Below are 25,461 nucleotides of genomic sequence, written 5' to 3'. Positions count from 1 at the left end.
CAATGGGGAAGTGATACAAAAACCTCCTGCCATCGCAGGAGCAGCTGGCTCCCTACTGTCCCCTCTGGTGATGCAGGTCCCTGTCTCATTCCTGACCTTGGGGCCCACTGCTGCTGGTGCCTGGTGTCCCTGCTCTGCCCTCCCGCAGAGCCCCACGGCTGTGCCCATCCCTCAAGGACAGGATGGCCCCAGCAGCTCCGTCCCTGCCCCAAGCTGCAGGGCCCAGGTACCCCTGTGCTCCCAGGCTGCTCCCCATGCCCTGATGGCTGCCTCCCTGCCCCGCTACAGCCGCTGCCCTGGGGCATCGCTGCAGGGGGTCAGCATGCAGAAAGCGCCAAGAGACCACAACGTGTGGATCGCTAAAGAGCCAGGTCAAAGCTTCACCTTCAAACGGTGAGAGGGGATGTTTTGTGTGGATGCTGTGGCTACAGGCCGCTGTACGAGGCTGCAGGGGCAGCTCAGGGCTGACTGTGGACTGCTCCATCATGCCGCAGGAGGACGGACCCCTGTGCTGCTGCAGCACTGGCTGTGTTTGCCCAGTGCCAGTGCTTTGGGCTCATGCTGGGTCTGTGCAGGAGCTCCCCAGCCTGCCACTGGGGCATGTGGGCAGCCCCTGGCCCTGGTCCGTGCCACAGCCATGTCCCCAGGGCCACAAAGGGCTGCCCAGGACCCTGACCCTGTCCTCATCCTGCTCCCTAAGCCCAGCACCAGGGCTACCGCTGGGTGTGAGGGCGAGGGCTTCTGCACATCACCTGGTGCCAAATGTCCTGTGTAGGGACATTTGCTGCATTCCTGTGAGCATGCTGGGGCAGAGGGATAAGGCATGTGTGGGGGAAGTTAGATGGGCACGGGTGCAGCCCTGTCCCCAGCCCTGTCCCCAGGACCTTGGTACACAGTGGGAGGGATGGGCAGAGCAGCACCGAGCACCCCGCAGCCCTGGGGGAGGTCTGCACTTTGCTAACAGCCCCACTCCCTGCCCCACGTGCTGCTGCCCTTGCCTTCTCCATGTCAAGCTGCCCGTTGCTCTGGGGTGGCAGATAACAATCAGATGAGGAGCTAGGAAGGAAGCAACCAGGGGCTCTGCTGCGGCCCTTTCTCAGCCCCCTGGGACATGCTTCCCCCATGGCAGATCCCAGTTTGGTGCCACCAGACCCTGAGAATGCCTCCCGTGGCAATTCCCTGGCAAGAATTAGTCCTTCCAGCCCAGCACGGGCACCAACTCCTCCGCCGTGTGGTCCCCGCCAGCCCTAGCTCTCCCCAGCTGTTTGGCCACGTAGCTACAGGGGCTGGGGTGGGGGCTCCGTGTGCGTCACTTTTGGGCCTGGGTGCTGCCACGTGTCCCCACCACGAGGCCGGGGACAACCCCCCTGTGCCTGCGGTGGAGGGGCCGGGCGGGGAGGTGGGGAGCGAGGCGCGGGACGTGGCCGAGAGCGCGGGGCCGCATTTGCATGGAGGGGCCGTGCTGCGGCCGGGCGGGGGTTTAAGAGGGAGTCGGGGTCCGCGGCACAGCCCCGTCGGCGTGGGGACGCGCAGCTGGTGGGATCTCGCCATGGCCTGGGCCCCTCTCCTCCTCGCGGTGCTCGCCCACACCTCAGGTGCCCTGGACACACTCGCTGCGCCCGACCGGGCCCTTTGGGCAACGGGGCCCTGTCCTTGTCCTGCTGCTGCGTGGTGAGGTCTGTGTGTGTGGGGCACTCGCTGAGTCCCACTTTTTCCCCTCTCTTCTCTCCCTCTCCAGGTTCCCTGGTCCAGGCAGCGCTGACTCAGCCGGCCTCGAAGTCGGTGAACCCGGGAGAAACCGTGCAGATCACCTGCTCCGGGAGCAGCTATGGTTATGGCTGGTACCAGCAGAAGACCCCCAGCAGTGCCCCTGTCACTGTGATCTATGGCAGCAGCAACAGACCCTCGGGCATCCCTTCACGATTCTCTGGTTCTACATCTGGGTCCACAGCCACGTTAACCATCACTGGGGTTCAAGCCGAGGACGAGGCCGTCTATTACTGTGGGAGCTACGACAGCAGTACTACTGGTGTCACAGTGACACAGAGCAATGGGGAAGTGATACAAAAACCTCCTGCCATCGCAGGAGCAGCTGGCTCCCTACTGTCCCCTCCGGTGGTGCACGTCCCCATCTCAGTGTTGCCCTTGCAGCCCCGTGCTGCAGGTGGCTCTGCCTGCTGTCCCTGCTCTGCCCTCTCGCAGAGCCCCAGGGCTGTGCCCATCCCTCAGGGAAGGGATGGCTCCAGCAGCCCCGTCCCTGCCCCGTGCTGCAGGACCCAGCTGCTGGGATTAGCAACATCTATGGCTGGTACTAGCAGAAGATCCCTGGCACTGGCCATGTCACTGTGATCTACCACGACAACAAGAGACCCTCAGGAATCCCTTCGCGGTTCTCTGGTACTACATCTGGCTCCACGGGCACGTTAACCATCACTGGGGTCCAAGCCGAGGACGAGGCCGTCTATTACTGTGGTGCCTGGGGTGGCAGCGCTGGTCACGGCGAGTCCCAGCAATGGGGAAGTGAGAGGCCAAGCTGCTGTGGTACCAGGGCCCCTCGGGTGCCTGCTGCAGCAGCTTGGGCCTGGTCTAGGATCAGGAAATGCCCCCGTGAGGTGGGTCCTGCTGTGTGGCACGTGCCCCGTTCCTGCACGTCCCCTCTGTGCTGCCTGCAGGAGCCAGGGCAGAAGAGCAGCAGAGTAAAGGGGAAGCGCAGGTGCTGGGGCTGGGGAAAGCCCCAGACAGCTGGGGCTGGCACTGGCCTGGAGATTGTCTCCTCCCACCCTGCTCCATGCTGGGCCGGCTGCTGCCGCTTGCCCAGGGCCTGTCCCGTTTTGGTGTGAAGGCCTCCAAGGTGGAGGCTCGGCGGCTGTCCAGGACACGCGTTGCAAGCGTTTCACGGGCCTTGAAGCAAAAACGTGTTTTGCTCTATTGAACACAGTTCGACCAAAATGACCAGCGGGCTGGAGCACCTCTCTTGCAAAAAAAGGCTGAGGGAGCTGGGCTCGTTTAGGCTGGAGAAGAGAAAGCTCTGGGGAGCCCGTGTTGCAGCCTTTCAGCATTTATAGGAAAGATGGAGAGAGACTTTTTACAGGGGCATGTAGTAATAGAACAAGGGGTGAAGGTTTTAAACAGATAGCAGGTAGATTTAGGTTAGTTATCAGGAAGGAATTGTTCACTTAATGGCAGTAAGGCTCTGCAACAGGCTGCCCAGAGAAGCTGTGGCTGCCCCATCCCTGAAGAGCCCAAGGCCAGGCTGGATGGGCCTTTGGGACACCTGGTGTGGTGGGAGGCGTCCTGGCCATGGCAGGGGGCTGGGGAAGGTGGGCGTTAAGGTCACTTCCAGCCCAAACCATGCGGTGATTTGTGATTCCCCGTTCGTCAGCCTGTGCCCGTTGCCTCTCGTGCCAGTGCTGGTTGCCTCTGAGAAGCGCCTGGCTCCGTTTCCTTCGTGCCCCTGCAGGAGCCCTCCCATGGCTAAGACAGTCCCGGGCCTCTTGCTCTCAGGGCTGAGAAACGCCAGCCGTCCCCGTGCTAGCACGCTCTGAGCCCTTCGCCATCCTCGGGGCTCCTCATAACGCAGCCGCGGCTGCTGGTGGCTTCCTTTGCCCCAAGGCACTTTGCTGGCCCCGGTGTGCTGGGGGTCCTGCCAGTCCCTGGGGCCTCTTCTGTCGAACCGCTGCCAGCCACTCGGCTCCTGTGTGCCTGGGCAGGCAGCGGTTGTGTTGGGGAAAAGCAGCAGCAGCAGCCATGGACATGGAAAGCTGCGTGAGGGGAAGATGGAACAATGGGGTGCTGAGGCCAGGGGTGTCCGCACCTCACAGCTGGGCTGTGGGAGCTGCGAGTGCTGCTTGGTGCCCACCAGCCCCTGTGTCCCGGCTCTCCCTGGCTGCTTGGTTACATGCCTGCAGGGCCCCGACTGAGGCAAGGGGTTCTGTGTGAGCGCTTTGGGCCTGGGTGCTGCCACGTGTCCCCACCACGAGGCCGGGGACAACCCCCCTGTGCCTGCGGTGGAGGGGCCGGGCGGGGAGGTGGGGAGCGAGGCGCGGGACGTGGCCGAGAGCGCGGGGCCGCATTTGCATGGAGGGGCCGTGCTGCGGCCGGGCGGGGGTTTAAGAGGGAGTCGGGGTCCGCGGCACAGCCCCGTCGGCGTGGGGACGCGCAGCTGGTGGGATCTCGCCATGGCCTGGGCCCCTCTCCTCCTCGCGGTGCTCGCCCACACCTCAGGTGCCCTGGACACACTCGCTGCGCCCGACCGGGCCCTTTGGGCAACGGGGCCCTGTCCTTGTCCTGCTGCTGCGTGGTGAGGTCTGTGTGTGTGGGGCACTCGCTGAGTCCCACTTTTTCCCCTCTCTTCTCTCCCTCTCCAGGTTCCCTGGTCCAGGCAGCGCTGACTCAGCCGGCCTCGAAGTCGGTGAACCCGGGAGAAACCGTGCAGATCACCTGCTCCGGGAGCAGCTATGGTTATGGCTGGTACCAGCAGAAGACCCCCGGCAGTGCCCCTGTCACTGTGATCTATGGCAGCAGCAACAGACCCTCGGGCATCCCTTCACGATTCTCTGGTTCTACATCTGGGTCCACAGCCACGTTAACCATCACTGGGGTTCAAGCCGAGGACGAGGCCGTCTATTACTGTGGGAGCTACGACAGCAGTACTACTGGTGTCACAGTGACACAGAGCAATGGGGAAGTGATACAAAAACCTCCTGCCATCGCAGGAGCAGCTGGCTCCCTACTGTCCCCTCCGGTGGTGCACGTCCCCATCTCAGTGTTGCCCTTGCAGCCCCGTGCTGCAGGTGGCTCTGCCTGCTGTCCCTGCTCTGCCCTCTCGCAGAGCCCCAGGGCTGTGCCCATCCCTCAGGGAAGGGATGGCTCCAGCAGCCCCGTCCCTGCCCCGTGCTGCAGGACCCAGCTGCTGGGATTAGCAACATCTATGGCTGGTACTAGCAGAAGATCCCTGGCACTGGCCATGTCACTGTGATCTACCACGACAACAAGAGACCCTCAGGAATCCCTTCGCGGTTCTCTGGTTCTACATCTGGCTCCACGGGCACGTTAACCATCACTGGGGTCCAAGCCGAGGACGAGGCCGTCTATTACTGTGGTGCCTGGGGTGGCAGCGCTGGTCACGGCGAGTCCCAGCAATGGGGAAGTGAGAGGCCAAGCTGCTGTGGTACCAGGGCCCCTCGGGTGCCTGCTGCAGCAGCTTGGGCCTGGTCTAGGATCAGGAAATGCCCCCGTGAGGTGGGTCCTGCTGTGTGGCACGTGCCCCGTTCCTGCACGTCCCCTCTGTGCTGCCTGCAGGAGCCAGGGCAGAAGAGCAGCAGAGTAAAGGGGAAGCGCAGGTGCTGGGGCTGGGGAAAGCCCCAGACAGCTGGGGCTGGCACTGGCCTGGAGATTGTCTCCTCCCACCCTGCTCCATGCTGGGCCGGCTGCTGCCGCTTGCCCAGGGCCTGTCCCGTTTTGGTGTGAAGGCCTCCAAGGTGGAGGCTCGGCGGCTGTCCAGGACACGCGTTGCAAGCGTTTCACGGGCCTTGAAGCAAAAACGTGTTTTGCTCTATTGAACACAGTTCGACCAAAATGACCAGCGGGCTGGAGCACCTCTCCTGCAAAAAAAGGCTGAGGGAGCTGGGCTCGTTTAGGCTGGAGAAGAGAAAGCTCTGGGGAGCCCGTGTTGCAGCCTTTCAGCATTTATAGGAAAGATGGAGAGAGACTTTTTACAGGGGCATGTAGTAATAGAACAAGGGGTGAAGGTTTTAAACAGATAGCAGGTAGATTTAGGTTAGTTATCAGGAAGGAATTGTTCACTTAATGGCAGTAAGGCTCTGCAACAGGCTGCCCAGAGAAGCTGTGGCTGCCCCATCCCTGAAGAGCCCAAGGCCAGGCTGGATGGGCCTTTGGGACACCTGGTGTGGTGGGAGGCGTCCTGGCCATGGCAGGGGGCTGGGGAAGGTGGGCGTTAAGGTCACTTCCAGCCCAAACCATGCGGTGATTTGTGATTCCCCGTTCGTCAGCCTGTGCCCGTTGCCTCTCGTGCCAGTGCTGGTTGCCTCTGAGAAGCGCCTGGCTCCGTTTCCTTCGTGCCCCTGCAGGAGCCCTCCCATGGCTAAGACAGTCCCGGGCCTCTTGCTCTCAGGGCTGAGAAACGCCAGCCGTCCCCGTGCTAGCACGCTCTGAGCCCTTCGCCATCCTCGGGGCTCCTCATAACGCAGCCGCGGCTGCTGGTGGCTTCCTTTGCCCCAAGGCACTTTGCTGGCCCCGGTGTGCTGGGGGTCCTGCCAGTCCCTGGGGCCTCTTCTGTCGAACCGCTGCCAGCCACTCGGCTCCTGTGTGCCTGGGCAGGCAGCGGTTGTGTTGGGGAAAAGCAGCAGCAGCAGCCATGGACATGGAAAGCTGCGTGAGGGGAAGATGGAACAATGGGGTGCTGAGGCCAGGGGTGTCCGCACCTCACAGCTGGGCTGTGGGAGCTGCGAGTGCTGCTTGGTGCCCACCAGCCCCTGTGTCCCGGCTCTCCCTGGCTGCTTGGTTACATGCCTGCAGGGCCCCGACTGAGGCAAGGGGTTCTGTGTGAGCGCTTTGGGCCTGGGTGCTGCCACGTGTCCCCACCACGAGGCCGGGGACAACCCCCCTGTGCCTGCGGTGGAGGGGCCGGGCGGGGAGGTGGGGAGCGAGGCGCGGGACGTGGCCGAGAGCGCGGGGCCGCATTTGCATGGAGGGGCCGTGCTGCGGCCGGGCGGGGGTTTAAGAGGGAGTCGGGGTCCGCGGCACAGCCCCGTCGGCGTGGGGACGCGCAGCTGGTGGGATCTCGCCATGGCCTGGGCCCCTCTCCTCCTCGCGGTGCTCGCCCACACCTCAGGTGCCCTGGACACACTCGCTGCGCCCGACCGGGCCCTTTGGGCAACAGGGCCCTGTCCTCGTCCCGCTGCTGCGCGGTGAGGTCTGTGTGTGTGGGGCACTCGCTGAGCCCCATTTTCTCCCCTCTCTTCTCTCCCTCTATAGGTTCCCTGGTCCACGCTGCAACGACTCAGCCGGCCTCGAAGTCGGTGAACCCGGGAGACACCGTGCAGATCACCTGCTCCGGGGGTAGCGCTGACAGTAATGGCAAATATTGGTATGGCTGGTTCCAGCAGAAGACTCCTGGCTCTGGTCCTGTCACCGTGATCTATAGCAACGACAAGAGACCCTCGGACATCCCTTCGCGATTCTCTGGTTCCTTGTCTGGCTCCACGAACATGCTAACCATCACTGGGGTCCAAGCCGAGGACGAGGCCGTCTATTACTGTGCGAGCTACGGTAGTGGTTTTAAATTGACACAGTGACACAGAGCAATGGGGAAGTGATACAAAAACCTCCTGCCATCACAGGAGCAGCTGTCTCCCTGCTGTCCCCTCTGTCGGTGGCGCATGTCCCCGTCTCACTGTTGCCCTTGAGGCCCAGTGCTGCTGGTGGCTGTGCCTCGTGTCCCTGCTATGCCCTCGCGCAGAGCCCCAGGGCTGTGCCCATCCCTCAAGGACAGGATGGCCCCAGCAGCTCTGTCCCTGCCCCAAGCTGCAGGGCCCAGGTACCCCTGTGCTCCCAGGCTGCTCCCCATGCCCTGATGGCTGCCTCCCTGCCCGGCTACAGCCACCAACCGCAGCCTTCCCTGTGTGCAGCAGTGCCGGCACCCCGTTGCCTGTCTCTTCCCCTGCTGAGGCCCTGTGCCTGGTCCATGCTGAAGGACCTCCTCCCCTGGGATGGCATGTCAGTACAGTGCCTGCTGTCCCCCATGCAGCCCACCGAGAAGGAGAGACGGACTTCCAAGATGCATTTTGTTGTCCTTCATTGCTGTTCAGTAAAATGGAACTGAAATCCCGTTGACACCTCAGAAATGCTTAGAAACTACTCATCCAAAATAGGTGGTGTCAGCTTCAACTAAATGTTTTGCATAGACAGTTTTCATGACTTTTTGTCATTTGTACCAGTGCCTAAGCTTTTGCAGAGGCAAAAGAAACCTCTGAAACAGAAAGTATTTCCAACCACAAAGTCCTCGATGTATCATTTATTTTCTAGTGACTCAGGAGATGCACCAGCTATGTCTCTTTCTATAACCACTTGCACAAACCACAACATTTGAATATTTTTCTGTTCATTTTAAGTCAGTGCCTTGGTTCTGGCTGCTCTGGCTGGGCGTCCACATCCCCTGCACCTTTTCTTTTCCTCTGTGGAATGATGCCGGCAGCTGGGAGAGGGCAGTGTTGCTCCAGCAGGGTAAAGCCGGGCCCAGTGAGCTCCCACCCCACCACAGTAATAGATGGGGCGGGAGAGATGGTGTACAGCCACCAAAGGCAGGCTGGCCAGGACCAGGGGGGCTGCACTAAAACTGGCCAACAAGCAAGCACAGTATTTGGGAGGTATCTGGGCGGGGGTCTGACGCATAACTTCAGCCAAGACCTTGGCCAACAGCGGCGCAGCTGCTGCATATCCCCTGGGAGAGATGGGGAGGATGCACAAATACCGTCCCCGCTCCATGCCCCGCAGCAGGCGGCTGGGCTTGGCCGCACACAGGGCTGGGGCCCGCTTGGGCTGCATCGGTGCAGCCGTGCATCGCTGCGGGTGCTTCCTTGGTGGTGGGACCCAGCTAATCGCCCTCCATAAGTCGCTCCGTGTTCACTGACGGTCTTTCCCAGCAGAGGGTGAGTGCCCAGGTTCTTCCTTGGCTTTTTTCATTTGTTTTTGGTTGGTTTTGTTTTCGTTCTCCAACTTCTCTATTTGGTTGTGGTAGCGCATCCTCGGTCTCTCAAGCCACACTGAAACGTGCTCAGGTACCTTTCCCTGATGGGCAGGAAGGTTGTACAGGCTGACTGCTCCGTGCTGCTTGCACAACTGTTTTGGTCCTTTGAAATCTGCAGAGTCCCTGCTGGTCACATCCTTGGCTGCATTATTTGGGTCTTGTTCAACTTGTCTGAGTGCAGGAGCTCCTTGGTAAAGATATATCTGTATGTTTGCTGGGCGGTGTGGTTATTTAGTTATGAAACAGAGCTCTTTCTCCTAAAGAAAGCTCCAGGTGTGCACTATGATTTGATGAAGGAATATACAGGGGGCTGAAATGGAAGGCTTTCTGTCTGAGCGAACTGGCTGGTCTGGCTGGCCGAGGACAGGAGTGCCTTGGCCAGTGGGGTGCTGGGGACTGGGAGTCCTGCAGACAAGCACATCACGTTTCCTCTGGACCTCCTACCTCCAGGGAAGCTTTTTTATTTTCACAAGTAATCTGTCCATGGAGACTTTGAGTTACTGGCTGAAGGTGATAGGGGCAGCACTGGAAGGCTCCAGCAAGGTCCAAAACCCTGCTGGTACAGCCTTGACCATGCTCTGAAGGCTTTCCTCCTAACTCCATGGGGGCAGATCAGCCCTGGCCCTGGAGCATCACATTCCCTGGCATGGCACCTCCCTGCCTGCCCTGTCCCATCCCTCCTGGGCAAGTCTCTGCTGTCCTTGTGCCCTTCCTTCTCCCTGTGCCCAATCCCTCCTCTCTGCCCTGCCCTGGGCATCATCCAAATAAACACTGGGCTAGAGCTGCCCCTTCAAACGTGCCTCCGAGTCCTTCCTCCTTGGTCAAATATGACCATGCCACTGCCATGAGCCAAGGCTCTGATCAGCTCGGAGCTGAACTGCTCACTGCCGTGTCCTGAGCTCACTGGGTTGGTGAATGTTTCCTTTTCTTATGCTAGGAGATTCCCCCACACTGCAGCGCTCTGTCCAGGGGCTGTCCCTGTGCACAGGGGGCCAGGAGCCCTGCAGGAATGCTCTGGCAGCGGGGATGCTCTGGCAGAGTCAGGGAGCGGAGCAGGAGCCCTCTCGGATGCTGGGGCTTGCTCCACGGGGGCTGGTTCCATCTCCTGCAGCAAACACAGGAGCATTGAGCATGGCTGCTGTGGGGCCCTGGTGCAGTGGGGGCAAGGGAGCAGCCCTGGAGGGGACAAGGGGACACATCTCCTGTCCCGGCCCCAAGCAGCACCAGCGGCTGGGCTCCAGCACCACCACGGGAACAGCGTGACAACAGCTGGGGACATGGGGAACCTCCATTCCATCACCGCCGTCCCATCGTGTCCAGCCTGTCACCTCCATCCCATTGTGTCCATTGAGGCACCTCCATCCCATCACCTTCCATCCTGCTGCGTCCATCAGGACACCTCCATCCCATCACCTTCCATCCTGCTGCGTCCATCAGGACACCTCCATCCCATCACCTTCCATCCTGCTGCGTCCATCAGGACACCTCCATCCCATCACCTTCCATCCTGCTGCGTCCATCAGGACACCTCCATCCCATCACCTTCCATCCTGCTGCGTCCATCAGGACACCTCCATCCCATCACCTTCCATCCTGCTGCGTCCATCAGGACACCTCCGTCCCATCACCTCCATCCTAACATCTCCATGGGACCCAAGACTGCCCCTGCCATGGAGTGGGAGGTTTTTGCATGGCCCCGTATCACTGTGAGGTGTATTTGGGGCCGGGACCACGTTGACCGTCCTGGGTAAGTCGCTGACCTCGCCTCGGTCTTTCATGGCCTGCCATGGAATTGTGACATTTTGTCGATTTTTGGTGATTTGGGGGTTTTTCTCGGACTTGGCGGTGGGCTGGGGTCTGTCGCTGGTGCAGGGACGGGCTCTCAGCGCGCTGCCGCGGGCTGTGTCTCGTCCCGGCGGACTCTGGTGTGCGCCACGGAGGACTTGGGGTTATTTTGACGATTGAAAGATCTTAAAATTCGACCAGAAAATGTGCCTGAGTTCTGTCTCTGCCATGCGATTTCAGAAAATTAGACTTAGGTTGATAAGAAAGTCAATTTTTGTCTTTGTCAAGAAATTAGTTGATAGTCTTTATTGTTAGACCTCTCCTCTTGTCCTAAGGACTTAGTCTAAGTCCTCTTAGTCTAAATACTTAGTCCTGAGGACTAAGTCCTGAGGAGTAAGTTCTTCATCCCTGGTCCCTTCTCTTGCCGGGGACCCTGAAGTGGCCCCGGCACTGTTGGTGAGTCCGGGTGACACTGAAATGACATGTCCTTGGAAGCTGAAATTAAATTTTTCAGAGGTATTGAGCGTGCTGTTCAGGTAAGTGCTGTCAAAAAAATGGTTATTTTGCTAAAAAGCCGACAGGAATATCTTTTTTGCTTCTGTGTTTGTAATTTTCAGAAGAAATTAGCCAAAAAAAAAAAAATCTGACACAAATCACTCGGCATAAGTCCAAGAAAAGTGTAGTTTACCAGTTTCGTCAGCAGAAAAATTTTAATTGCAGGTTTCTCGTGTAGATAAAGATATAGATCTAGATATAGATACAGATTAGATGTGGCTAACATACATTTCATGAGGTAGCCATCTCAGAAAGTGCAAATCTCCTTTACCAGCCTTTCCCATGGTGATTTTTAATTGTACTTATTTCTGAAATGAGTCTGAACACTCCTTAAAGCAGAGCTGGCTAGAAAATTGGCTGCTTTGTCTTTAAAATTTTAATTAAAATTTAAAAAAATAGCCACGCAACAGGAAAGAAATGGCATTATGGCAACTAACCAGAGTTCCAAAACTGAATCAGATTCAACCAAATATATATGGTTGAAATTGTGTTTGTGTGTATATATATATACATATATATATATGTATGCATATATATGTATATACATATATATATGTATATACATATATATGTATATACATATATATACACATATATATACATATCGGTTATATATATGTGTATACACGTATATATGTGTATATCTGTATATATGTGTGTATATATACACATATATATGTATATAAAGATAATGCTTATATACATAAATATATATATTATATACATTTATCGTAGATCATGTACATAATATATAATACTTGTGTATGTATATAGGTAATATATTGCATAATTTATATATATTTCATATATTAATATATAGTTATATATTTATATATTAATATATCTATGTATGTAATATATATGTATATCTATGGATAATATCTGTTTAATGCATTTTATCTGTACACAGATCTACAATATATGTGTATGTATATACACATAGAGCGTATATATGTAACACAGAAGGGTTTATGGATGCGTGTGCATGTTTTACACATACACAGCTTTATACAAACGTACACGTACGTAGGTGGATGTGTGCCCTAACTCTGCCTCCATCGGGGCTGTCAGTGACGCGCTGCGGGTCGGGGACGATGCCAGCTGGGGTGGAGACACGCGGCGGGGCTGCTGTGGCGGGGTCTCATGGCCTTCTCCCCCTCTCTTGCAGGCCAGCCCAAGGCGTCTCCCAGCATCTACCTCTTCCCGCCATCCTCCTCCGAGATCGACTCGCAGAACAAGGCCACCCTGGTGTGCCTGATGAGCGACTTCTACCCCAGCCCGGTGCAGGTGACCTGGAAAGTCGACGGTTCCACCCGCACCAGTGGCGTGGAGACCTCTGCATCCCAGAGGCAGAGCAACAATCAGTACATGGCCAGCAGCTACCTGACGCTGAGCGCTACAGAGTGGAAGAACGCCCAGTCCTTCAGCTGCCAGGTCACGCACGAAGGCGCTGTCACCGAGAAGACCCTGAACAAATCCGAGTGCTCGTAACCCAGACGGGGCACAGCCACGAAGACAGTGGCTCCTCACCCTTCCTGTCCCTCTTGGCCGCTGCTGGTGACAGCAGCCCCCCCTCCTCACCCGGATGTCCCCCCTCATGCCCCTGCCATTCCCCTGTGCCTGTCCCCTGCTCCTGTCCCCCTCCGCCGGGTGTCACACAAATAAACACCAACACTGAACTAGCGCTGGCTCTGCATCCGTGTCTCTGTGTCCTTGTGCGCGCCAACCGCCCTGCGCGGAGCGGGGTCGGCTCCAGTGTGGGGAAGGGTTGGGGGGGCAGGGGGGATGCACACACTGGTAGTGCCGGGGGTGCTCGGGGTTCCCGGCTGAGCGCTGGGGACACCGATGCACCCCCCCCGGCACCTCCATCACCCAAGGCAGAGTGCTCCGAGGCAGTTTGGGGCAGTCTAAGCGCTGTGCTGGCACTGAGCGCTTGGCCGTAGCCGTACTGTCCTTGCCCCTCGCCCGCTGGTGTCTGGGCACTGGGTCCCTCACAGGGACTCGCTGCCCTCGCTGTGTGTGCTGGGGACGTGGCCACTGCTGGCTCCGTCCTGTGTGCTCAGTCACCCCGGTGTCCCATGGGTGGGGATGCCAGAGTGGCCGCTCACACGTTATGCTGTCCCCATGCCTCATGCCTACAGCAACCTGGTCCCCACACCATATGCCCCTGTGTGTGTCCCATGCAAACAACTCCATCTCTCATGTCCACCACAACACCTCCACACATTCATCCATTCATCCTTCTATCCCATCTACACCAACACCTCCATCCACCCATCCATCCACCCATCCACCCCTCCATCCCACCTACACTAACACCTCCATCTGTCCCACCATCCTGTCCTCCAGCCACCCAGCCCAGCCCATGTCTCCATCCAGCTGTCGGTGGGTGCAGGAGCAGGGGCCGGCCACGCTCTCAGGACAGGGATTTTTGTATGGCCTTAAACCGATGCTGGAGGAGGGACGCAGCCACCTGCACTTGGTGCAGCACTGAAGACACGTCTGCCTGTTTTCTTCACTGTGGAGTTGTGGCATTTCAGTGATGTGGGGGACTTTTCTACAGTTTGGGGAGGGGCTGGTGTCTCCCAGCCCCATCGATGTGCACTCACGGTACTGAGGACAGTGTTTGATGGACGGGATTGGGCTGAATTTCATTTTCTTCCTCCAGCAATTAAGTTTTGTCAGTTGAAGGTGAAATCCTGCTTTGTGCCCCATGCCTCTCTGTTAGGATTTCCCCTGGGACCAGCAGTTCACCCCTGGCATGTGCCCGACTTGTGGCCTGCAGTCACCGCGTCCCTGAGATGAGAGCTGGGACCCGCCAAGGGTAAGCAGAGCTCCTCCTGCTCCTATGTGAGGATTTCTCAGGAGATTAAGCCAAAACTACACTGCAAATATCCTGCCAAATACAAACTCTTACAAGATCCGAGGGGGCAAAGCTTCTGCTCCCTGCCCTGCTCTTTGCCTGGCCAAACCTCCAAGGGTGCAGAGCCTGCTGGAGCAGCAACCCCAGACGTGCCAGGAAATGAAGGGCCACGGACAGCCCCTCCGTGGCACCGGGGCTCTCTCAGGCAGCAGCTCCCTGCCACGCAGCTCCCTGCCATCCCCATGTCCCTGCCCAAATCGCTGCCCTCTGCCCAGGGCCACAAAGCAAAGCCCTGAGGCAAACTGCTGCAGGCTGCCCGGCCGCAGTGACATGAGTGCCAAGATGGGCGCAGGGAGGGTGGCTTTTCTTTTCCTTCCCCTCTCGGGAATCCGAAGGCTCAGCACTCCTGATGGATCTGGCAAATGGTGCCCTGAGGCTCTGGCTGGAAAATACCGAGCAGGGGCTCCCAGCTGTGAGCTGGGCTCTGGCTTCACAAATCAGACTTTGGAGGGGGGAACTCACTAATTATTGATTAAAAGATTTTGCTAAACCATTTCCGTAAGCAACAGCCCACTGAGGAAAGCGTGCTGAATTATACATCACAGTGCCGTGCTCCCCTGCCTCCCGCAACAGGGCTGGTTTGCACCCAAAACGGGGCCTTGGCATGGGGCAAGGTGGTGCCACCAGCGGGGGCACGGCAGCGCCCTGGCTGACCCCCCCAGGCTGGCTCCCCCAAAGCAAATGAGCCCCCCAAACTGCAAAACGAACAAATGTGCTGATGGAAAACAACCCAGGGGCTCCCCGCCCGGCTGCAGCTCTCGGTCTCGTTCTGTGGTGTCCTTTGGTGAAATTTTAAACAGTCGCTTTTTTTTTTTTTTTTTTTCCAGCTTGCCATTAATTTCAAATCGAGGGGGACCTAATTTAGTAAATGACATGCTTCAGGAAGGCTTTAATTAGCTGCAGACGGAGGCAGCTGGTGCTCCCGCAGGGTCTGGATCTCACAGGGGGCTGCACACCCAGGCTGGGGGTCGTGGTGCTGGCTCAGCAGGGGCTCCGGGTGGGGGGGCTGATAAATGGGGATGGTTTCTCTCTACCAAAAGGCCAGATCCCCTCCACATCTGTGCCCCCAACCAGCCAGGGCGTGCTCTCATTTCCCACACATCACCCCACATCTCACTGCCGGTGAGCCCGGGCATCCCCACCAGCCTGCAGGGGCTCGGTGGGTCGGGGCGACGTGGCAGCAGCTCCTGCCATGCAGCAGCAGCGGGGCCGGGGCACAGCAGGGTGGGGGCATCCCCAGCCCTGTCTCAGCAGCTGTGAGCCACGCAAATAGCTGGGTTTCCTGGAGGCAGCAGGGCTGAAACTCGAAAGCAAGAGCCGGGCGCTCAGAATAGCCGCCGCTGGCCGGTGGGAGTGGGCAGAGGGGCAGCTCGGCTTGGGGTACAGGGTGAGTGCGAGGCCCTGGGGGCTGCCCGGCCCCCCCAGCTCTTTCAGGAAGGTGTGGGGCAGTGTCTCCAGCTGCGGGGGGTCTCCAGCTGCGGGGGTGCACAGGGCCCGTGCCCCCCTGGCTCCACCAGCCCCACCGTGCAGCTGTGCGGGGTCGGGGCGTCCCCGAGCTAAATTTACTCCCCGATCTCCAATCAAAACTTGAGCTGGGGGGCCCAAGCTGGCAGAAAAAAGGAACTGAAACGGTCTCCAGCGAGCGCTGACGTGTGAAGCAGAGCGAGTGCCGCGCCAAGCAGCTGCCGTGCCGCGCGCCTCGGTCCGGGCCGGGCCAGCCTGGGCTGGGTCGAGCTTGGCTGCTGCTTGGGGACGGCGGCACCATGCCAGGGTGTGTGCCCAGCATGGTGCACGGCGTGGGGTGACCTGGCTGCAGCACATGTACACACACATGTGCACACCCTGCCCCACCAAGCACACCGGGCCCACAGGATGCAGCACCGCCAACCCCACACACACGGGACTGGGACCAGGCTGGCCCCGCACTGCTCTGCCCATGGCCTTGTCTCCATGTGCCACCCCCTGCCCATGCTGGGCCCCCTGTTCCCTCTCCACCACCAGGTCACCCCAAATCCTTACTGATGGATGGAATTAAACCATTAATTCCTGCCTGCCTCCAGGCAGCGTCATGGCTGAGCTTGTCCACAACACTGCGACCTGCCATGAAATGTGCATGGCAGATTCAAGATTCCCAAAATACGGAGCAGATTTCCCAGAATGTGTGAAATAAAATACATTAGGAATGTTCCCCCTGCAGCAGAGCCCTGGCTGCGGGCAGCTCAGAGAGCGCAGCTCCCATCGCACCACGATTAAAGGGGAATTAAATGAAATTAATAAATGCTTCAGGCGGGCTCAGCTGCAAGTACCACCTGACCGAAATCGCCCGCTCGCAGAGAAGAGAAAATTTGCATGGCAGTGGCAAAACAGCAACCACCCGCTGCGCAGCTGGGCAGCCCGAGCAGCCCTGCCGGTGGGATGTTTTTTTTTTCTGGAGCCACGCACGCAGCCCGCGCGGAGGTAAATAGCAACAAATAGAAACTTCATGGCTTGTCCAGGTCATAAACAAGCTGAGCCATCTCAAAAATAAACACCTCTGAGCTGCTTAAAAATATTTGTCATTTCAAGTTTAGCGTGTTAATAAAGTAAAACTCCCAACAGAGCTATGCACCTGCTCTGGAAAGGAAGCAAACACTTGTTTTCTGTCGGCGTTTACTGTAAAAAGCCGTGTTTCCTGATGCAGGTGCGCCAACGAAGCCATCTCTTGATGTCTTGAAAACAGCTTGTCTGAAAAATGAACGTGAGTTGAGCTTCATCCCTGCTTAAGACGCCCATGAGCAGGTTTGTAGCTCGCTGTTGGGAAATATCGGGAGCAGGCACGGTGCTGGGGCTGGGGAGGTGGCAGCGGGGAGGCAGGAGCAGGGCCGGGCCCAGAGGGTGGGCGATGTGTGCGGCGATGTGCTCCACCAGCTGCTGCGTCCCTGTCCGGGGCCCTCAAGCACGAGCAAGGTGCTTGTTTCACTGAGCCGTTTGGGGAAGTTTTTAAGCCAAATGCTGATTTTTCTCCCTGCTGTGACAGCCTGCCAGTGCCAGAGCTGTGGCATGGGGAGGACTTACAGGAGGTGATGGGGACGTGGTGTGCACCCCAGGGCCGGATCCTGCACCTCAGACAGCGCTGCCCCTGCCAGCAGCCACTGTGCTCTGAGCACACCCCATCCCCAGACAGAAAGACGGCCTTTCCCCATCCCTCTGCAACCTCCATGGGGCAAATATCAGTTTTTGAGTGTTTCTGCCATGTTTTTAGGCATTTTTGGAAGGGCACCGTGTGCTGGCCATCGCATGTATGTGCAGCTGCACTTCACCAGCCCCACAGCTGGGCCTGTGCTCCCCCCGGGCCAGATGTGCTGACCGCAGCCACGGGGCTCAGGGGCAGCACTTAGTCTTGCTAAAAATTGCATCCCGGCCGAAAACATACGTCCACTTTGGCCAAACACCAGCTGGTGGCCAGGAATAGCTGCGGCCACGGCACGCTCGGCTTCCTCGGCACAAACTTTCCAGCAACTGGCACCGCGAGTGCCGCTGCCTGGCATGGCAGCCAGCAGGGCCAGGAGCAGGAGAAGCTGATTTTTGGCCCCATTTTGGCAATGGCTTAGAGAGGGGGTTTCCAGGCAGCACCCCAGTGATGGTGGCTGGGATTTGGGAAAATGGGTGGTGAATATCTTCTGCCCCCCAACTCCAGAGCAGGCTCTGGACTCAGAGCAGACTTTCACTGCAGGACATGGGGGGCACGTCAGTGCAGCCGTTCATAGAAACACCTCAAATGCTCCAAATGCTGCAAAGTGCAGTGATAAGACAAGGAGTAATGGACTTAAATTAAAAGACAGTAGGTTTAGGTTAGATATCAGGAAAAAATTGTTCACTCCAAGGGTGGTGAGGCTTTCCAACAGGCTGCCCAGAGAAGCTGTGGCTGCCCCATCCCTGAAGAGCCCAAGGCCAGGCTGGACGGGCCTTTGGGACACCTGGTGTGGTGGGAGGCGTCCTGGCCATGGCAGGGGGCTGGGGAAGGTGGGCGTTAAGGTCCCTTCCCACCCAAACCATGCGGTGATTCTAAAACTGGGCCATGAAAGCGCCCATCCTGCAGCCATGTTGAACACTGAGGCTGAGCCATGGATGCAGTGAAATTGTGTGTGTGTGTGTGTGAGGGGGTCTCACATGGCCAGACAGCTTTGTGCCTCACTCCCCAGAGCCGCCCAGTGCCACTGTGGCCACAGAGACTGGTCCCCCCCAGCTACAGACCACCAGTGCTCCTGCTGGGCCCTGGGCCGCTCTGTGCCAAGGTGCTGCACGGTGCCTGAGAGTTTCTTGGGGCCGCTGCCGTCTCCATCCACACATGATGGGCTTATTGCGCTGCTCCTGGACAGGCCCCAGCCCTGCCCCTGGCCCCGTCCTCCCCCATGTGCGTGTTCAAAGCCCCCAGGTGCAGGGACACTGCGGGGCACAGGAGACACAGCCCTGGGGCAAGGTGGCAGGGACCAGCCTGCAGCCTCCACACTGGCCGTGGCTTGCCAGGGGCAGGCACATGGGGACAAGAGAGGCCCCATGTGTGCTGGCTGGCCCCGGCCCCAGCCGCCCTCTCACCCCCCTGTACAGCACTCACGGAGCCCTTGAGGGCAGGTCGGTGCTCATGGCCCCGAGCACGGCCGCTGCTCCAGGGTGGTGACAGCCGGAGCCTGGCTGCAGTGACCAAGCCAGACCATGCCGGTGCAGCACCAGCACCCCCGGGGTCCAACAAACTGCTCCTCCATGAAGGTGTCAGGCCGGACCCAGCTCGGGCTCAGCCTCCGCTCTGGTCTGCAGTCAGTGCACGGGGTCATTGCCAGACACCATCCAGGCCGCCTGCTCAAGATGCCTCTTCCCATCTGCGGCCCTCAGTGGGAGCCCAAGGCCCACACATGGGGGATGTTCAGACACCCTCCTGCACCCATGGGTGCTGCAGCCCCCCAGGAAGCTCCCTCTCACCAGGGGTTCCCATCAGCCCTGCCAGGGCCCTCTCCCAGGGGCTGTCCTGAAGGATCCATGCTCAGGCAGTGGCTGTGGGGTCCACAAATGCTCTGTGGCTGCCGGGGGTCCCCTGGGCTCCCTGGATCTGCAGCGCACCCACACCCTGGCCCTGGCTGGCTCCGCACAGGGCTGCAGCACCGTTTTCCCCCCAGAAATGAAGAAAAGCCCAAGCAGCCCCCCTCTGCTGCTGGCCAAGGACCTGTGCTCTTACTCCCATAACTTTGGAAGAGGCTGGAAGTGCCTGGAGCATCAGCACCATAACGATGGGCCACCACTCTGCGTGGCTCTGCCCTGAGGCGCGGGGCCGGGCAGCGCAGGCACAGCTGCAGCAGTTTCTGCTGGCCTAAAATTAGCTCCTGGGAAAGGGCCACAAATTCCCCGTGCTGCACCCCGTGGGGCTGAAATGTGCCACGTCCCCATGACAGGGCCCGGGGGAAGGCAACGTGGCCACGTCAGCACACACAGCGACCACATGGACATGTGCTGGGCCAGGATTTGGCCCCTGGGGCTCACGGGAGAGCTGTGCACCATTACAGAGCCAGCCTGGCCCCATCCTGCCACCCCCAGCTCGCTGCTGCCCCCCATGCCACTTACCCAGCGCCGTCACTGCTGAAGGGACACGGAGCCGGAGGCAGCGATGGGGCCAGGAGCTCTCCTTTATTCCAGCCCCGACAGACCCTATAGCCGAGCCCCACGTCCACACCAGCCAGGGCTGCAGCACCCTGGCCCAGCTGCTGTCCTGACGTGCTTTTTTTTTTTTAACCATTTTTCCCCATTTCCCCTGAATCAGATGTCACCTCAAATCTCTGCAATGATGCTGGGGGCTAGGAGGTGACAGGCAGGGGATGCTGGACCCTATGGGGATGGCGAGAGGGGGCTGAGCAGGGCCAGCAGGAGCAGGGGGGACAGGAGGTGGCAGGGGCAGCCGCGGCTCGAGGTGGCGTCCCTGGAGGCGAAGACCTTGCGGCTGCGGAGCGGCTGTGGCGGGCGGAAGTTGTCGGTCATCTTGAGGGGCACGGGGCCCGAGGCCGGGAAGTAGACGGTGTTCACGAACGCCCGCAGCTGCCGGGAGGAGAGGCATGGGGTTGGGAGCTGTGCTGCTAGGTGTCCCAGCCCTGAGGCATGCATGGCTCGAACACGGGGCCAAGCGATTCATCCACCCACCCGCCTCAGCTCCCCCGTCCCCACAGCCCAGCCCGGCGCCCCAGGAGCAGACAGCCCCTTTATCTCCCCCATGCTATTGTTCAGGTGTAAGGAAATGCACAAGGACTGGGACGCTCACAGCACGGCTTTTGGCCATCTGAGGCTCTCCAGCCCCACGGCAGGGCCGACCACGCTACCTGCGCCCAGCCGATGTCCACGGGCTCCTCGAACACGGTCCAGACGACGGCCTCGCTGCAGTCAGGGGTGGTGAGGGAGCCCTGGTAGCGGTAGTACCTGGAGAGCCGGCTGGCATGTGGCAGCAGCGTGCCCAGGCGGAAGGTGGAGGCCAGGTCCACAGACTGCCCTGCGTGGTGACATGTGGGCACTCAGCCTGCGCCAGGACAGGGGACGGCAGGGCCACCCCCATCCGCTGCCCCCCAACCCGCCCACTGCCCCCAGCCCACCCCCAGGCCTCTCCCGCCTGCTCATGCCCCAGGGCAGGAGCACGAGGATGCCTCACCAGCGTGGGAGACGTTCCTCAGGCCGCTGACGATGGTGTTGTAGTTGGGGTTTGGGGCTTCAGAGACCTGCAAGGCGAAAGCGAGCAGCTCAGGCAGGCAGAGCCTGTCCCACAGCCCAGCGGTGGGGTGGAGGAGTTTGCAGCGGGGCCCCTGCTTTGCACGATGCTGGGGGCTCTCAGACAGAGGATCTCCCAGAGCCGGCATTTCCCAAGGAGCCTTTGGGAACACACACAGGTCCTCCAGGGACACTTCCCCCCCAGGTCAGACCGCAGGGGTGCTCTGCTCAAACCCACGCGTGCTGGCAGGCACCAACCCCATGAGCCGCCACCAGCCTACCTGGAAGAAGCAGCCCAGGACAGCCAGCCCGCTCGGGTGCCCCTTGGCCTCCCCCAGGGTGCGGTACTTGACGTTGATGTGGACGATGTGCAGCTGGGGAAAGACAGAGGGGCTGAGCGTGGGCACCCGGCCGAGCCCCCACCATGTCCTGACCTCACCAGGGGCCGGGCACCGGGAAAGCAGCGCGCCCAGGGGGAGAGGTGGGAAAGGGGGAAAGGGGATGCACAGCCCATGTGTGCTTGAGCATCTGCTCCAGCCGCAGTGAGTCAGTTTTGCTCTACTCTGACAGACCATAAATATTTTACAGGCACAGAGGCTCATTTGTCCAGAAGGATCCCAAGGTGCTCGGTGGAGCCGCGCTCACAACCGCCCTCCCTCCCTTGCCCAACTCGAGGTGCGATCCCTGCGGGTACGGCGGCTGCTCCCCGCCTACCTCCATGGGGAGCTGGTGCCCGTCCAGGGTGTGCTCGGAGCCGTTCCCGGCCGGGCTGCCCCAGTGGAAGTGGAGCTGCAGTGCACGGTACCGGCCGGGGAGGCCCCCGCCGCTGATGGCGATGTGCTCGGAGGCCGGCTCACCCTCCAGGCTCAGCATCACTGCAAGGGATGGGACAGGGACGGGGCTGGCGGCCGCAGGGCAGCCCCGTGGGGACAGCAGAGAGCTGCAGCACCGGCATGGGGGCTGAGCCCCATCGTGGGGGCAGAGCACCCACCCGTGTGCCCGTTGTTCACCAGCCTCCACTTGCCCGGGGGGGCCTGGTCGTAGCCCTCAAAGACGATGTCCCCAAGGCCGCTGTCCCTCTGCAGCCGGCGCCTGTCGATGTTAACCGGGGACTGCTTGCTGCCGCCGCACGTGGCCTTCAGCTCCTTCCAGTGGCTGGGGCCTGCGGGGGGGCACAGCCATATGAGCCATCGCCACCCCCAGGGGGACACCAGGACAAGGGTGGCCAGGTCCCCAGCTGGCCCCACAGTCCCTGCACTGTCTCCATCCCCTCTCTCATCACTCTGACGAGGTTTTTGGCTGGAAACCTGGGGAGCTGCGCCCCCCCCCCCCCCCCGTGCTGCCCACCCCGCAGGCTCCACGTTACCCTCTGCCTTCATTAAGGGGTAGTCCCCACAGCCCTGCCAGGGCACGTGGCCGGCTTTGTGCAGCCCTGGCTGCCCCCTGCCAGCCCCGCTCCTCAGCCAAAACCAGCCCTGGCCGCTGCCCGGTTTGGTTGAATTGTTGTGAAGTCAAATCTCTGCGGGGCAGCAATAAGCAGAGCCCAGCCACTCATGCCCCTGGACACGGCTGACCTGCTGCGGTGGCCGGGCATGGTGCACGTGCACCCGAGGGCTATAAAGCAGCTGGGCTGTAACAGCTGATTAAATGCTCCTTGAGCCTTAATTAACCTTTTACAAGCTATTTGTGTGCTTCCAAACAACGTGCCCCCAGGCGTACCGAGGGCAGGTGCCTCTCAAGGCAGGGAGGGCACCGAAACAGAGCCGTGCCCTTGTGCCGGGGCTGTCCCCACTCACCGCACTTGGGGTCCTGCGAGTCATAGCACCACTGCCCTGCGGGAGAGAGCACGGGTCAGGGGGGCCGTGGGGGCACCCCAAACCCCTCTTGTTGCAGAGAAACCCCCCTCAGCCACCTGAGCCCCACTTGGTGTTGGCATTACCGCACGCTCACCCCCTCTCTGCCTTCCTGGGCAGCTCTGTGCGATTTGGGACACCCCCTGGGGGTGGCCGGGCCCCATCTCTGCAGCTCCCACCTGCCCAGCACCCCCGGCCCGAGGGGGGATGCAGCCGGAGGGGGCTGCGGCACCCTCGGTGCCCCCGCGGCTGGCCGGGCAGCAGGAGGCGGCTGCAGCACGCAGGGGTGGCCGTGGGCAGGTCTGCACCCACGCCGCGGGGACGACGCTCGCCCCGTCGCCCAGAGCATCCTCATCCGAAGCCGTTTCCCTCCCACCAGCGCTGCTGTCAGTGCCGGGAGCTGCTCGGAGGCAGGCGGCATGGGGACAGCTCGCTCCACGCCGGGCTTCGGTGCGGCAGGGAAGCGGGAACACCAGGGAGATGGAGCTCCCAGGGCTGTGGGCTTTGCTCCCATCGCAGTCCCACCAACCGGCCCCAGATCCGTGTGTGGGAGCACGGCCCCCCGGCACTGCATGTGCCGCCAGAGACCGGCGGCAGGGTGCGGATGCTGTGGCCGGGGGAGCAGTGGCACAGAGCAGCCCCCAGCCTCGGCCCTTCACGCAGCCACCCGCGGGGATGGGCAACGCAAGTGGCCCCCGCTGAGCCCTTCCTGCACCACCTGTGCTGCTGACAGCCCTGGCCCGCAGCCCCGCATCCAAATCCTCGCTGCACAGCAGGCTCAGAGGGTTGGGAGCGGGATGGTGCCGGACTCAGACTGTCCCCATGGCAGGGATCTTGGGCTTTCCTCCCTATCCAGTGGGAGCTGAGCTCCTTGGGAACCCTCAGAGCCGCAGCATGCTGCCCTTGCCCCACCACGAGCATCCCCTGGCAGGAGCCAGATGAGTGCCTGCTGCTGCCAGTCTTGCCCCAAAGCAGGGTGTCTGCATGCCCCAGCCCAGCACAGCAGCCCCAAACTGCTTGGAGGTTTCACCCACAGAGACTTTCCCTGGGTTGCAGCCCAAATCCCGAGTTCCTGAATGCCCACCCCACCCGAGGGGCACCCACCCGGCCACCTCCTGCCAGGGCCAACACCTCCCCAAGTCCGATGGCACAGCGGGGACAGGGATGTCCTGCGGGGATGGGGCAGGACCAGGACCCCAGCCTGAGCAGTCTCAACCCATATCCGCTCCCCGACAGGTGGAAGGGGAACAAACCTCTGGCACCCGCGCCCCACGCCCGTCCCTCCGGCCACCCCAGGCACCAGCAGCGCAGCGGGCAGGCAGCGCATCTCACCTCCCGCGGCCGCTCGGATGACAAGAGGCAAAGTCACAAAAGTTATCCCCAGCCCCTGAGGCCCCATGCCAGCAGCAGGGCCGTGCCGGCCACCCCGCCGTGATGCCCCGTCCTCCTCCGCAGTGCGCCCGGGCGGGCGGCAGGGCTGGGGCGGGATGCAGCGCTGCCAGCCCCGGAGAAATCCTCAGCTCCAGCCTGAGCACTGCTGTTAAATATTCATCACAAGGGCTGAGTTTTTAACTCCTCGCCTGCTAGGAGGGAGCAGGGAGCGCCCGGCCCCCAGCCAGCCCCTGTGCGCAGCGCCAGGCCCCTGCCCGGGCTGGCACGCGTGGGCAGCCAGGAGCAGCGGGGCAGCGGCAGCCTCCCAAAGCCCTGGGGCCGCACCAAGCTGCCTGGCCTGCTCCCCTCCTGGGGGCCAAGGGGGTGGCAGGGGTGCCACAGGCATCCCATTCCCTTAAGGACGCTCTCCATCCCTAAAGCAGGGGCTTGCAACAATCCCACTGTGCCCCCAGCTCGGCACAGGGCCACGGACAAGTCCCTGCAGGACCATTGGTATTCAGAGAATACTGGGGATGCCCCATCCCCTCCCCGCTCCTTGCACGCACACACACTTGTGCAAAGGAGTGTGCAACTGCCTTTACCCCCAGCATGGCTCTGGAAGCCACCAGGACCTGCCTGAGGTGCTGCCCCCTTGGGGTGTTGCCCATGGGGGGGTGGGTCCATGTCCCAGGGGAGCTCTCATCCCAACGAAAGAGTTATTCTCCTGCAGAGGGTAGGTAGGAAGGGGAGTGAACGTGCAGGATTGTGGTGTTGTCACATTATCCTAAAATATCCCAGCTTTCTTCAGGCAGCAGTGAAAAAGGAGGCCACAGGGCTCATCCCTCATCTCTCGCAGGTACTCACGTCCTGGCTCAGAGCTCGGTGGTGCTGCCAGGATAAATAAACCTCGGCACTGACACAAGGGCCGCAGGAACAAGCATCCTGCTGGCGGCTTGGCCGGGGACGCGCTGCGGCTCAGCTCTGCCACTTACTGCAGGGACAACGCCAAGGACTGGGCTCACCTCCATGGGGCTCTTTGGGGCACATTTGTCCCCCTCCCTAGGCAGAGCCACTGCCCCAGCCATGCCCGATGTCCCTCTGCCCCTGGATGTCACCGTGCCCACAGCAGGGGGTGGCCGCCCTGCATGCCTGCTCCCCTCCATGCACCCACCCCACCAACAGGCCCAGGTCTATTTCCCACCCTGGGGCATTCACCAGGGCATGGGAGACTCCCGGGACGTGGCGTTTCTCTGGTGGTTGTTTTTGGCAAGGCAGGCAGGGGCAGAGATGCTACCACAGAGGACACATAGCCAGGAGCACCACGCGGAGATGCCCAGCTGGCACCCAGCAGGGACGAGCCCCCTGTCCCACGACGGCCCCACAAGAAGAGGCCGTACCTGCTCCCACCCATCCCAGTGCCCTCCCGCTGCACCAGGCTGGAGCAGCCTGCAGTTTCTATAGGAACCAGATCAAACCTTCCAGGAGCTGCT

General features: G+C 60.4%; 2 protein-coding genes, 1 long non-coding RNA gene and 1 gene segment (V, D, J or C); 3 read left to right on the top strand and 1 right to left on the bottom strand.

The window, feature by feature from the left end:
- IGLL1 (immunoglobulin lambda like polypeptide 1) overlaps window positions 1–12,791 on the top strand; it is a 36,977-nt gene extending 24,186 nt beyond the window's left edge. For 29 of the 32 annotated variants that reach the window (XM_083803616.1, XM_083803615.1, XM_083803604.1 and 26 more), the window contains 2 exons: window positions 10,479–10,514; window positions 12,276–12,791. In XM_083803616.1, the coding sequence (XP_083659742.1) occupies window positions 10,479–10,514; window positions 12,276–12,598 (359 nt within the window). In that variant the 3' untranslated portion in view covers window positions 12,599–12,791. Of the gene's footprint in view, window positions 1–4,071; window positions 4,225–4,367; window positions 4,659–6,703; window positions 6,854–6,996; window positions 7,297–10,478; window positions 10,515–12,275 lie in introns of those variants that run through there. The other 3 variants (XM_083803605.1, XM_083803601.1, XM_083803598.1) reach the window with 3 other exon arrangements.
- LOC310883291 (Ig lambda chain V-1 region-like) lies at window positions 1,441–3,920 on the top strand. The segment is given in 3 exons: window positions 1,441–1,595; window positions 1,739–2,037; window positions 3,909–3,920.
- A 3,677-nt stretch (window positions 12,792–16,468) lies between the features above and the next one.
- LOC310883395 lies at window positions 16,469–21,435 on the top strand. Its single transcript, XR_014573509.1, has 3 exons — window positions 16,469–16,487; window positions 16,711–16,767; window positions 21,336–21,435. It is a non-coding gene; the product is annotated as an uncharacterized lncRNA (long non-coding RNA).
- Window positions 19,667–24,556, bottom strand: LOC310883394 (carbonic anhydrase 15-like). 2 transcript variants are annotated; one of them, XM_083803622.1, is made up of 8 exons: window positions 23,933–24,556; window positions 22,544–22,579; window positions 21,739–21,909; window positions 21,462–21,622; window positions 21,029–21,121; window positions 20,692–20,758; window positions 20,369–20,535; window positions 19,667–20,090 (listed from the first exon to the last, which is right to left on the bottom strand). In XM_083803622.1, the coding sequence occupies exons 1-8, from the start codon at window positions 23,997–23,999 to the stop codon at window positions 19,884–19,886; spliced, it is 969 nt and encodes a 322-aa protein (XP_083659748.1). In that variant the 5' UTR covers window positions 24,000–24,556; the 3' UTR covers window positions 19,667–19,883. The 2 variants fall into 2 exon arrangements, with proteins under 2 accessions (XP_083659748.1, XP_083659749.1); XM_083803623.1 differs by lacking the exons at window positions 22,544–22,579; window positions 23,933–24,556 and adding an exon at window positions 22,114–22,513.
- Between the last annotated feature and the right edge of the window lie 905 nt (window positions 24,557–25,461).

The sequence above is a fragment of the Anser anser genome (genome assembly GCF_964211835.1).
Source record: "Anser anser genome assembly, chromosome: 18".
NCBI classification, from domain to species: domain Eukaryota; kingdom Metazoa; phylum Chordata; class Aves; order Anseriformes; family Anatidae; genus Anser; species Anser anser.
The sequence above is the reverse complement of the archived record's forward strand: the minus strand, read 5'-3'. Positions and strand labels throughout refer to the sequence as shown.